Below are 14,482 nucleotides of genomic sequence, written 5' to 3'. Positions count from 1 at the left end.
TTCCCCCCTCCCCCTGCCCCACCTCTGTTTGTTTTTCTTTTTCCTTGATTTCTGCCCTCTTCATTATTATTTCTTTTCTCCTGCTTGCTTTGGGTTTCACTTGCTCTTTTCCGATTTCCTAAGGGTAATAGCTGAATTCCCATTGATAAAAGAACTGCCCTCCTTCCTAATTTAGGTGTTCATTGCTGTAAGTTCCCCTCTATGTACTTTTTTAACTGTATAGCGCACAAATTTTTTTATGTTGTATTTTTATTCACAGTTGAAATTATTTTCTGATTTTGCTTTTGATTTCTTCTTTGATCCAAGTGTTATTTAGAAGTATATGATTTAGTTTTTAAATATTAGGAGATTTTCCAGATATTTTGGTCTCACTGACTTCTCATTTAATTCCATCATCATAATTCTATCAACATAACTTCTACATTTATTGAGACTTATTACTTTATGGCCCACAATATGGTCTGTGAGGATGTTCTATAAATGTTAGATCAAGTTGGTTGATAGTGTTCAAGTCTCCTATATCTTAGCTGATTTTCTTTCTGCTCTATTAGTTATTTAAAAAAACACATTAGATCTCTGGCTATAATTGTGTGTTTGTCTATTTTTCCTTGCAGTTCTGTCCATTTTTGCTTCATGAATCTTAGTGCTACCTTTTTAAGGTTTTTACAGTTTTAGGAATTTTATGTCTTAATTTATTCCTTTACTATTATGAAATAACTTCCTTTATCCATGATAATATTCTTTGCTCTGTGATCCTTTTGGTGTTAATATAGCCACACCAACTTTCTTTGGATTATTGATAGAATTACATATCTTTTTTTACCCTTTTATTACTAGTTTTTTTAAGATTTTAGTTTTAAGTAATCTGCATCCAATGTGGTGCTCGTATGTACAACCCCAAAATCAAGAGTTGCATGTTCTACCATCTGAGCCAGGCAGGTACCCCTTATCCCTTTATTTTTAACATATTGGTGTTTTTATGTTTAAATTGTATTTCATGAAGGCAGCATTTGTCAAGTCTTGCTTTTTTAATCCAGTCTGACAATCTGCCTTTTAATGGAGGGGCTTTGAACATTATGTTTTTTTATGTGATTGTGGGTTTGACTGAATCTATCATCTTGATTTTTTTTCCTTTTTTGTACTTTATTTTCTTTTTCTTCTTGTTCTGTCTTATTTTGAACTTTAATCCTCCTTAAAAAAAAACTACGTTTACTGATATAATTCACATGCTATTCAATTAACTCAGCCATTTTAGAGTATACCATTCATTGGGAATTTTTTTTTTTTTTTTAAGTTTGTTCATTTTTCTCTAAACATCCATTCCTAGGAAACGGGTAGTTTACTTTCAGTCTGTATAGATTTTCTTACTCTGGATATTTGAGATACATGGAGTCATGCCATAGGTGGTATTTTGTGATTGGCTTCTTTCACTCAGTGTGATGTTTTCAAGGTTCACCCATTTTGTAGCATATTTTGGGTAATAATATACCACCTATGTGTAGTATAAAGCCTTTCAATAGTTTTCTTTCATTTTTTTCTTCTCAACCTTTGTGCTATTATTGTAAATTTTATTTGTACATGTTATAAACTATTGCATATGGAATTTATTTTGTTTTAAAAAAGCAGTTATCCTTTAAAGATATTTAAATAATAAGAAAAAACCTTATATATTTACTATTTCTGGTACTCTTGATTCCTATGGTAGATTCATAGTTCCATCTGATATCATTTTCCTTTGTGTGAAGGAAAGGAAATTGTTTCTGATATTTATTATAACACAGGCCTTCAGTTCATGTATGTTTGAGAAAGTGTTTATTTCTCTTCCATTATTAAAAAATTTTTATTCTTGGTATAGAATTCTCTTTTTGTTTATTTGTTTTGTTTTTTGTTTTGTTTTGTATTTTTACTTTCAACACTTTAAAAAATGTGGCTCCACCATCTTCTTGCTTATATTATTTCCAAGGAGACATCTGCTCTTACTCTTCTCTTTCCTTTCTGGTAGTTGGTATTTCTTTTTTTGGCTTTTTTTTGAGATTTTTCCCTTTGTGAAATTGCTTGGCTGTTTTTTCTGCATAGGGTTCACATATCTTTTTGGATTTGTAGCTTTATGGTTTTCATCAAATTTGGAAAAATTCTGACCAAGTATTTTTCCTTCTCTTACCCCTATATCCCTTTCTTTCCTCTCCAATTACATGATTAGTTGACTCTAATTACATGTATATTTGACTCCTTAAACTTGCACCATAGTTCACTGATACTTTGTTTTCTATTTTCCTTTTTTTTTTTTTTGCTTTATTTTGAGTAGTTTCTTCTGCTGTGTCTTAAAGTTCACTAATGTTTTCTTGTTCATTGTTTAATCTGCTTTTGATCCATTCCCAGGTATTTTTCATTTCTAGAATTTCAGTTTGAGTTTTTTCCCTAGAATTTCAATTTGGGTCCTTTTTATGTCTTCCATGTCTCTGCCTAAATTTTTGAATATGTGAAATGCAGGTATGATAACTATTTTAATATCCTTTTCTGATAATTCTTAACATCTGGATTAGTTTTGATTGATTTTTTTTTCTTTTCATTATGGGCCATTTTTCTCATTCTTTGTATGCATGATGTTTGATTATATGCCAGAAATTATGAATGCCACTTTTGCTTTGTTGGGTGGTGGATACATATGTATTCTTAGAAATATTCTTGAGCTTTGTTTTGGGATGCAGTTAAGTAATGTAGACACATCTTGATCTTATAGGGATTGCTTTTAAGGTTTTTAGGCAGGACCAAAGCAGTGTTTAGTCCTCTGCTAAGTATTCCTGCTAAGTAACTTTTCAAGTACTCAACCCAATGCCCTTGAGTTGTGAGATTTTTCACTCTGACTGGTAGGAATATGCACTATTTCTGTTTCTTTAAGAGTGCCAAGTATTGCTGCTTCTAATTCTTTTGGTTGTTTCTGCTTGCATTTGCATATCAGTACTACACTGAGTACTCAAGAGAGTTCCTTTGCAGAGCTGTACAGTTCTTTTTCTATGCATTTCTCTCCTTTCTAGTACTCTGTCCTATGAACTCTAGCTCCTGTTTTCTCTCCAGACTCTAAGCTTTTTGTCTTTAACTCAGATGTAGGCTTAGTTCCACTCCACACACTGCAGTGTAGAGACTTCTTAGTACAGTAAAATGTATAACCAGAGGGCTCACTTCATTTGTTTCCAGTTTCTCAAATTGCTTTTCTTCATTACCTTGTGTCCTGAATGCGATCATTTCATATGTTTTGAGTGGTTTTTGGGCAAATCCATCTTCACTGGAAGCATGTTTTAATTTTTAAAAAATAGTCTTTATTGTTTTGAGCTGTTTTAGGTTCACAACAAAATAGAACACAAAGTACAGAGAGTTTTCATATAAATCCTATCCTTAAATATTTATAGCCTCTCCTGCTATCAGCATCCCAGAGTGGTCCGTTCGTCATAATCAGTGAACTCAGACTGAAGAGATCATTATCACCCCAAGTCCATAGTGTCCATTAGGGTTCACTCTTGGTGTTGTACATTTTGAGAAATGTATAATGACATGTATTGACCATTATAGTATCATATAGAATTGTTTCATTGCCCTAAAAATCCTCTGTGCTTCCCTGTTTATCTCTCTCTCCTCCCTAACCCCTGGCAAACAATGATCTTTTTACTGTCTTCATATTTTTGCCTTTTCTGAAATGTCATATACTTGGAATCATGTAGTACGTAGCCTTTTCATTTCACTGGCATTTCACTTAGTAATATGCATTTAAGTCCTTCCCATGGCTTGATAGCATATTTCTTTTCAGTGCTGAGTAATACTCCATTGTCTGGATGTACTGAAGTCTGTTTATCCATTTGTTTATTGAAAGATATCTTGGTTACTTCCAAATTTTGGCAATTATGAATAAAACTGCTATAAACTTCCATGTGCAGGTTTTTGTGTGGGCATAAATTTTCAACTCATTTGGATAAAAACCAAGGAGCACGCTTGCTGGATTATATGGTAAGAGTCTGTTTAGTTTTGTGAGAAACTAACAAACCGTCTTCCATAGTGGCTGTCGCATTTTGCATTCTCAGCAGCAATCTCATTCTACATCCTTGCCAGCATTTGGTGTGGTTAGTGTTCAGAATCTTGGTGATTCTAATAGGTGTGTAGTGGTATCTCATTGTTTTAATTTGCATTTCCCTAATAACATGATGTGGACATCTTTTCATACACTTATTTGCCATCTTTATATCTTTAGTGAGATGTCAGTTCAGATCTTGGCCCATTTTTTAATTGGGTTGTTTGTTTTCTTATTGTTGGATTTTTGGAGTTTTTTGTATATTTTGTATAACAGTTCTTATCAGATGTGTCTTTTGTAAATATTGTATTGTCTTCATGGCTTGTTTTCTCATTCCTTTGACATTGTCTTCTGCAGAGTACAAAATTTTACTTTTAATGAAGTCCATCTTATCAATTATTTCTTTCATGGATTATGCCTTTGGTGTTGTATCTAAAAAGTCATTACCAAATTCAAATCACCTAGGTTTTCTTCTGTGTTATCTTCTAGGAGTTTTATTCTTGTGTATTTTCCATTTAGTCTGTGGTCCAGTTTGAGTTAATTCTTGTGAAGGGTTTAGGATCTCTGTCTTGTTTCACTTTTTTGCCTATGGATATCCAGTTGTTCTAGCACCATTTGTTGAAAAGACTTTTTGCTCCATTGCATTACCTTTGCTTCTTTGTCAAAGATCAGTTTATTACAGTTATGTGGCTTTATTTCTAGGCTCTCTTTAATGTTCCATTGATCTATTTTTTTGTTCTTTCACCAGTACCACGCTGTCTTGATTGCTGTAGCTTTATAGTAAGTCTTGAAGTCAGAACTATCAGTCCTCTGGCTTTGTTGTTCTTCAATATTGTGTGGCTATTCTGGGTCTTCTACCTCTCGTTGTAAACGTTAGAATCAATTTGTCAGTGACCACAAATAACTTGCTGAGATTTTGATTGGGATTGTGTTGAATCTTTAAATCACATAAGGAAGAATTGACATTTTAACGATATTGATTTTCCTATCCATGAACATGTAACATTTCTCCATTTATTTTTTAAAATTTTTTTATCAGTTTTTTAGTTTATCTCATGTATATTTTATGCATATTTTGTTAGATTTATACCTAGATTTATACCTAATTTTCATTTTTGTGTTAGTATAAATAGTAGTGTTTTTAATTTCAAATTCCACTTGTTCATTGCTGGCATACAGGTAGGTGATTGACTTTTGAATGTTAACTTGTATCCTGTAGCTTTGCTTATTAGTTTCAAAGATTTTTTTGTTGTTGTTGAATCTTTGGGGTTTTCTACCTATATGATCCTATCATCTGCATGTTTCTTTTTCTTATTGCATAAGCTAGGAATTCTAGTACAGTGTTTGTAAAGGGGTGGTGAGAAGGGGACATCCTTGCCTGTTACTCATTTTAGTGGGAACGTTTCATTAGTTATGTTAGATGCTTAAATATTTCAGTGTAGCATTTGTCTCCATGTAATAGATTATGTATTATTTATTGTCATACTCTCTTACCCTAGAATGTCAGTCCTTTAAAGACATCACCACTTCTGTTTTCTTACCACTGTTGAGTTTCCATCACCCAGTAGAACATAGCAATTAGCAGTAAATATTGATAAAAAAAATAAAGTATAAATAAGTGAATAAATAAAGTGAATAAATAAGTGAATAAATAAAGGCCTTTACTTTCTAAAATTTGAATGGTGCTCATAAGAATACTGAAAGAAATCCCTAAGAAGTATTGTGACAGAATAATTTTAAGACTTTTGTATGATTAGATAAATGAAAGAAAGAAATTGAACGTTGATTGGTATTGCTCAGGTTTCTAGGCTAGGGATGACTCTTTATTCAGTACACTGTCCTTTGACAATCTCGTTTACTCACATGGTCTCAATTTATGGTGCTGTTGACTCCCAGATCTCTATATGAAGTCTGGCTCTCGCTTCTCAAAATTAGATACCTACTGGACATCTCCACTTAGATGTATCGGTTCAGCATAACCAAAACAAATTCACAATTTTTCTACCCAAACTTCCTCCTCCTTTCTGTTTTCTCTATCAAAAAGAAGTATTATCATCAAGTAGAATGCCAAATGCCGCTTTTGATTTCTAGGTTTTCTCCCTCCATTTAAAACACGACAGAATCTGTTAACCCTTCTTCCTAACATGTTCTTAAATCTATCCAGTTCTCTGTAATCACGGTCTTATCTTTATTGAGACCATCAACATCTTCTAGGTTCATCACAGCAGGATCCTTCCATGCTGTCTTCTTGCTTCCTTTCTCATTCATTCTTTACACCCTAGTCAGAGGAATTTTATAATTTAAAAAAAAAAAAATTGAAGCAACAGACACAGAGAAGCTGAGGTTTTAGAGAGTTGGAGTGATTTGCCCAAGATGATAGAGCCAAGAAGTAGAGTTGGCTGGCAAATTCTGAGTGACTAGAGCCTGTAGTGACTGACTAGAACGTACTTTCTCAAGCTGCCTCCAGTAATATCAATGAGTACTTGAGTATTATAGAGCATTTCAGGTTTTCTTCTTTTTGAGGTGGAGATTATAATTACTCTTATTTGTTAGATGAGAAAATTGAGAAAGGAAGGATAGGTAACTTTCTCAAGGATAAGAAACTGTTAAGTGGTGGAGTTAATGCTAGAAGTTGGTTTCTGGCTCCCAAACCCGTACTTTTAATTCTGGAATTTGCTAATGGTTGCAGATATACAGTACACTTTTTTGGGCTTGTGATTTGATTGGGTCCCAGTACTGTGATCACGTCTGGATCAACTTTTTTTTTTTTTTTTTTTTAAATTCTCATCTCAGTCTCGTCTTATATAAAATGGAGATGGTATTTACTATATAGGTTGTAGATGGACACAAAACATTTATTAGTGTCTGACACATGGTAAGGTCTTAGTTATTGAGATACAGAGATTGCTATATTGCTATGTATTGAGATTGCTATTATTATTAGCCAGACTTCTTTCTGTTACGTCAGGCTCTGTGTTACCAAGTAATAGCGTCTGCTTCTCATTATTGTATATTCCTTTTTATTGTCCACTTCCTTAAGTGTGCTATACCTGTTTTTCCAACATGCCTTTACTTCAGCTATTCCTTTATTTGAAGTGCCTCATTTTCTTTTCTCTGCTATTCAGTTTTACTGTTTTCTTAAGGTTTCCACCTTCTCTCAAATATTTTTCTAATTATTTTAGCTGTGTTAATCTTTTAATTTCTGAACTCTTATAGAACTACTGTAATTGTACTTTATTTATTTCTAAGTTTTACCTTCCCTGTTTTTCAAGTTTATTATAGTGATGAGCATATATTTGCTCCATAAATGGTTATGATTCCTTGAATATAGTATTTGGCAGACATTATCTAAGAAGTCTTATGTGTGGGTGCTGGGCACTCTCCAGTACTTGGGGCCTCAGGATGGATAAGCCCTAGTCCCTACCTTCACTACCCTCAAGTAATTCATAATATAGTAGATAAATTATAGCTTATATTTATATAACACAGCAGTTCTTAACTTCTCTTCTGTTTTCACATCATTCATAATATGTGCAAGTCACTTTCATTAATATCTCATTATACACATTTACTAGGGGAGCATTTCCCTCCAGCATTAAGGCTTACTTATTTATTATATTTAAAAATTTTTAAAAGCCCTTCCTCATGTCTCTCTTATTTAAGTGTCCTAACAAACAGATGAGGTAGGAATTAATGTAGCTGTGAATGGAAAGAAAATTTAGATCTAGAGATGGAGACATCAGAGCCCTACCTTTTAAGTGTGAAAAAAACAAGTCTCAAGGATCTTTTTTAGATTCAGATGGAAAGATAACAGTTGAGTTGGGACTTAGATTACCTAAATACTGAAGCTGAGTTTAGCAATTGAGTAAGAAGTTCCTGATGCTAAGCATTGACTTATATTTCTTATTTTAAACTTTGTTTTATAGCAGTCTGTACACAAATACAAAAAAGAGGAGTATCATGGATCCTCGTGTATCTATCAACCAACTTCAACAATTATCAACAGTTTGCTAATGCTGTTTTATATACCCCCAAGCTACTTTTTTTCTTTTAAGAGTATTTTTAAGCAAATTTTAGATTTGATACTCTACCCATAAATATTTCAAGATGAGCACTGACTTTAAATTTTGTTGAATATACCTATGGAAAGTACATTAATATTTTTTAAATGCCTTAATTCTCTTTATAATGTATTATTCCATTAGCTATATAGTGGTGTTTAATAGATTTTCAACTATTTATTTGGATGGAAATGTAAAGTTTTAGGGTATTATTTCTTAAGGTTTAGAAGTAGTTCAATTCTAGAATACTTTCTTGATATAAAATGATTAATATGACTCGGAGGGGGAAATTTTAGCCAAAAGAAACAGTTAGCTGATTATGTGCTTCCTGTGAGTACTGTTTTTGGAAAATAGGTGCTTTTAGGAACATCTTTTTTAAACACATTTAAGAAATCTTTCTTAAATATGTATTTTCTAGTAGGCTTCTCTTCTGCCATTCTTTTTCTTTTTCAGAGGAAGACCTATTTCTTCTTTTCTCCAGAATCTAACCCCAACAGCTGTATACTGGACATTATTTACCTCCCTTGTAGAATTCTGCTTCTTCATTTATCACCTCTTTTTATCTGTACTCTCTTTGTCTTTTCCATCCTGCCGGCCTACAGGCCTTCAAGTCTATCTTATTAAAAGCAACAAAAACAAAACAAACTTCTCTTGATTTTTTGTACCAGCTGCCTGTCTGAATGCCTTTGCTGACACTTTGTTGGCCTCAGGGAAAAGCCCAGCTCCTTTAGTATGGATGGAAGGTTCTTTTCCCTTTATCTTCCAGGCATCTTTCCATCCTTGCTACTGATTTCAAATACTATTGATGTTAATTTGTAATAGCAATTATAATAAGCTAAACAGTCACAAAGTTGTTACACTAGCTCTTAATTAATACACAGTACATACCACAGCAGGATTTAGAACCAGAACTCACTCATTCTTGCTCAGTTCATTCAATAAAATTTACCAAACACTTAAATTCCTACTTTGTAAAAGGTACTATTCTAGTTTCAAAGATTCTGAAATCCATTTGCAATTGAATGTAATATCAGAAGCAGTTACAGAGTTACTATGTACTTAAATATATAACAGTTTTGTTTGTTGTCAGTGAAGTCACTTTTGTGGTATGACAGTGTTAAGATTTAAGATAATTTTCTGTGCCTAGCTATTATGGTCAAACTATGCTCAAATTATTATCTAATTATATTTTTAAATTTTATCTTTTAGGGACAGTATGGAAATTACCAGCAGTGAAAAAGTACTTACATTCCAATAGCCAGTATCTATTAGCAGCCATATTGTCACCTCAGCACTGTGGACACCTCTGTGTGAAGAGATTCTTCCATTCCATCTAGTTTTTGGAAAAACCTTGTGGATAAGTGGCTGTTTCCTCAGTAAGCAGCCTTTGTGGCTTAGTTGTAAAGGCTTTAGTAGCTAAAAAATACTCTTGATTTCACATTTCTACTCTAGATGGCAACATTGGACAGAAAATACAATGACATAACCAATTTGCAATGATTTGGGAACTGTGTTTCAAATGGACTGTTATAGACTGAAAGGTGTGAACAGCTTTGTATGTTTATGAAGGTTAAGGGAATTTAATACTTTTCCACAGATTCTTTTGTAAGGGGAAGAGGGAAATGTACACTTTTTACAGCAATATTTTGTATATTATGTTTATTTCATGTGGTGAATATGCAAGGCGGTACACTACGCATTGGACAGAATCCGAAATCCTCTGTTAAAATGTGGATTGGAGCATGGTGGATGCTTGATTGTGTTGGGTCTCATAATGGTGTACTATAAAAGATAAAGGTGAGGGAGAAGACAAAGCACACCATATGTCCACTATTATGTTCTTTAGAGAAAATTCAGATCCCTTTTATCTGTTAGATAATCAAGGGCACTGTGATAGTTTTGAGTAAAAAGACATTTTTTTAAAAGCTTTCCAGTTTTGTGGATTAAAACCTTTTTATAAAGATCATTTATAATACAGTTTTAAAATGTGAGGCAATAAGAATTATTTCATGTGGGATCTGAAGAATCTTGGTAGCAGTTTCATGTAAATGAAGTGGTAATTCTCTCCTAAAATAGCAATAACTGAAAATGGAAGTGTTAATTTTACTTTGAGTAATCAGGGAACTTAGTAAGTAATATCAAAGCATTTTAAAAATAATATCAGAGAGGAGTCAACATTGATCTAGTAATTTTATTTTTTAACATTAGAAGGACAATTGGTTTACATAATAGAATAGTTCAGGAGACTTTACAAACCTTTATTTCAACTTCCTTCCCTGGAAATAATACCATTTATAAAAGGACACTCTTAAATTTTTCCCTTTTTATTTTGGTTAATGTAACACAAAGAGATGTTTAGGAAAATGCTTATTGATGAGGTTTATTCTGGTCTATATTAAAAGCATAGAGGTTGCATTCTAGATCACTTTGTTTATTAGCGTGGCATATTTAATCATATTTGAGACTGTCCTGTGCCTGATTATTTTAGCTAAATTCAGGGATATTGCATTGGGCAGGAAATCATGCATTGAAAAGTTTATAACCACGATTATTTAAGCATAATCTGAAAACATCTAGCCCAAAGGTAAGTTGCTATTTTCATCACAGTTGCCTATGCCCAGGGAATAAGATGTATTCTTTATAATTGAATTGATTTTTCCCACTTCTAACTGGAAACAAAACAGAAGGGGTGCCATAAATATGAATACGCAAAATGTACTGTTCTCAACATACTGTAATCAAAAGGAGGAATTTTAATGTGTTTCTGTGTGTGTATGAGAGAGTGTGTGTGTGTTTTAAGGTCTGAATAGAGTTTTTTTGAACTTGGTCAGTAGAAAATGGACATCAAGTTTGAACAGATAAAGCATGGACAGCCTTATTGTGATTGAAAATGCTTATAGGTTCTGTGCCAATTTTCCACCACTGTGTACTTTGTTGCTATTTAAAACTGTATCAACTCTAACGGAAGAATAAATTATTTGTGATTTTAATTTTCTCATTTGTTTCTTTAAATTAGATCTCTCTGACTCTCTTGTTTTGTCTGGAGACTTAGCTGTGGGTTTTTTATATAAGTTAGTCTGGTATAAGCAGACTATATTTGTATTCTAGGACTTTATCAAAATTCTCTTGCCATGCCCAAGTTAATTAGAATTAACTGTTCAGTAATCAGCATGTTGTGTGGGCTGTTTTTTATAGAATTCTTTCTCTGAAAATGAAGTCCATGAGGCTATAATCAAGATGACTGAATTTGATAAATGAGTTGAGGAGACAAAATTGTACTGAACCCAACCTGGTGTAGATATGTTATCTCATTTGAAATAAGCTCAGCTGACATTAAGAAATAATTTGTCTTGCCAACCCATCTTCTGTTGTCTTATTCTCCTTTTAATGGAAACTAAAATTGCAATTTTAATAAGCAGAATTTCCTCCAGGACTTTCTTCCTAGAGACTAGTGCATTTGCAAGGTTTAATTGTTTTATAACAGTCCTATTTCGTAAAAGTTTTTAATTGGTGGTGACAAAAACCACCTTATTCCTTTGATACCTAGTAAGAAGACTAACTATACCGGGAGCTTTCTACCAAATTTGACATCCCGGTATAGACTGTATTCCCCAAAACTGAAGTTATTATTTTATCAAAATGTATTATAATGAAGAAATATCATGCCATCCTATAAAATTCTGGAAACAAAAGGTTACTAAAAAAAGAGTCTGGTAATTATTGATCAACATTTTAAAATACTTAACTGTACTAGTTTAGTTGTTTAGGAATATATTAGCATTATTCTGTAGAACTGTGGTGGCACATTGTTTTTGGCACATGTTTTTTGTTTTTTATTTTCTTAGTGGAATATTCTAACAGAAGCCAAAGTAGCAAGGATATTACAATGGGCCCCATAGACAATTAACCTAACTTAGGTAACTGGTTCACTTAGAAGCCATGGCTAATCTTGTGTTGTCTATACACCAACCCACAAATGGAAGCAAACACTGCATCCTTGAATTATTTCACTAAGTACCTCTAAGTACATTTGACCCTTGAATAATATGGGTTTGAACTGCATGGGTCCCCTTACATGTGGATGTTTTTTTGATAAATGTAGTACTGTGTTATAAGTGGATTTTTTCTTCTTTATGATTTTCTTAACAGTTTCTTTTCTCTAGCTTACTTTCTTGTAAACTACAGTATATAATACATATACAAAATACGATCAACTGTTTATGTTAGTGGTAAGGCTTTTGGTCAGCGGGAGGCTATTAGTAGCTATGTTTTTGGTGAATAAAAAGTTATACGTGGATTTTCAACTGTGGTAGCCGGTTGATGGCCTTAACTCCTTTGTTGTTCAAGGGAGTTAACTATACTCTTTTTTATTTTTTATTTTTTATTTTTTTAAAGATTTTATTTATTTATTTGACAGAGAGAGATCACAAGCAGACAGAGAGGCAGGCAGAGAGAGAGAGGGAAGCAGGCTCCCCGCTGAGCAGAGAGCCCGATGTGGGACTCGATCCCAGGACCCTGAGATCATGACCTGAGCCGAAGGCAGTGGCTTAACCCACTGAGCCACCCAGGCGCCCAACTATACTCTTTTAAAAACACTTTGGTACCAGGACTCTTCCTGCTCTTGAAATTTTGTAATTTCGGTATTCCTGATTAGAAACCATGTCAAAATTTGTATGAATAAACCACTGCTTTTTCTTTTACTTAAAAAAGTAATTTGTGTTAAATAATTAAGACAGTAGCAAAAATAGATTACACGAAAAATGAACATGCTCCGTAATTTCATCTCTTAAAGTTAATGGTTGTTAAAAGGTTTGATACATTCTTTCCAACTTGATTTTACACACATAAGCCATTTCAACAAAAATGGAATTATATACTAGCCATACTATTTTGTAACTTCCTTTTTTTTTTTTTTAATGTTAGAAATATCTTGAATGCTCCCTATTCTGTGTTGTTAATTTTTTATATTGGGAAAACAAAGCTTTCATAAGCGATCTGGCAAGGGTTTTTTTTTTTTTTTAAATTTTTGTTTTTATTTTTGGTATGCTTGTTGAGATATTTCTATATAGTAAAATTTGAATATGTTAGGTATAAGGCTATGTACATTTTAAAAAGTATCCTCCTAAGAAAATAAATCCTGGCCAGCACCAGAATATTAGCCATGTTAATTTTTATAGTTGTTGTAGGCTTTAAAAAAGTTCTATTTTAGGATTAAATTTGAGTTACATTTGATTTGTGATTTTGAATATCTTTTCAAATGCTTAACGACACTTCACTATTTTTAGATGCAAAATGCCTCTTAATGTCCTTTGTTCATTTTTCTGTTGTGATGTGTTTACTGTGTAAGAGAGAGGAAATAATATAAATACATATGCACTAATATATATAATTATATATATTATATATATGTCTATATTTCTCTCTATGCAAATATTAATCTTGTGTTTTCTATATGTTGCACATCTCTTCAGTCTGTTCATTATTTTTTAACTTAGGTTATGATGTCTTTTACTGTATTAAAGTTTTAAGATTTCACATATTCAATTTCATAGTTTCTTGCAACCTCCTTGACTTGGGAATTTATAAAAAAAATTCTTTTTTGCTTCCATTTTTCTAAAATTTGATTGTACCTGGTAAGGTTTAGAGCACTAACTTTTTTCCTATGTGGCTAACTGGTTGTTTCAATATTACTTATTGAATAAACCAACTAATTTGAGATGTCACCGTATTCTGTTTATTTAAAACACTAATTATAATTAAGGCATGTTTGATTTAATGGCATTTCAAAGACTAGTTAGACTCACCTAAGTGCAGTTTTGTTGGCATAAACTTGTGGGTCCTCTCTGTTTTATTTTTGGGTGGGGTTTTTTTGGATTTTTTTTGTTTGTTTTGTTTTAAAGATTTTATTTATTTATTTGACATATAGAGATCACAAGTAGGCAGAGAAGCAGGCAGAGAGAGAGGGGGAAGCAGGCTCCCTGCTGAGCAGAGAGCCTGATGCGGGACTCGATGCCAGGACCCTGAGATCATGACCTGAGCCGAAGGCAGAGGCTTAACCACTGAACCGCCCAGGTGCCCCTGTTTGTTTTGTTTTAGATAAGATGTTTTTTAATGGAATAAGAATTAACCACAAAGGTATAAACAGTGACTGGCTTCATAACAGTAAGAGAATTACTGAAATGTGATTTGATTTTGTATAGAATGACCAGAACCTCTTGGAGTTTTTGCTTGTTTGAAGTTTTCAAGTTGTTTAATTTTTTTGTACCTTACTAATTAACTACCTCTATAGATGTCCCAAAGTATTTCAGTTTGGTTTCTGTAAAAAAGTAAGAAATCAAGATAATTTTTTTTATTTTTAAAA

At 32.8% G+C, this 14,482-nt stretch overlaps 1 protein-coding gene across 3 annotated transcripts in view; it reads left to right on the top strand.

Moving 5' to 3' along the window:
- LOC111142549 (SS18, nBAF chromatin remodeling complex subunit) overlaps positions 1-11,111 on the top strand; it is a 93,813-nt gene extending 82,702 nt beyond the window's left edge. For all 3 annotated transcript variants that reach the window (XM_022495815.1, XM_022495814.1, XM_022495816.1), the window contains one exon: positions 9,331-11,111. In XM_022495815.1, coding sequence (XP_022351523.1) covers positions 9,331-9,357 — 27 coding nt within the window. In that variant the 3' untranslated portion in view covers positions 9,358-11,111. The remainder of the gene's footprint in view (positions 1-9,330) is intronic.
- The last annotated feature ends 3,371 nt before the right edge of the window (positions 11,112-14,482 follow it).

The sequence above is a fragment of the Enhydra lutris genome, unplaced genomic scaffold (assembly GCF_002288905.1).
Source record: "Enhydra lutris kenyoni isolate GAN:26980312 unplaced genomic scaffold, ASM228890v2 scaffoldscaffold8, whole genome shotgun sequence".
NCBI lineage: Eukaryota > Metazoa > Chordata > Mammalia > Carnivora > Mustelidae > Enhydra > Enhydra lutris.
This window is presented reverse-complemented; position numbering and strand designations above follow the sequence as displayed.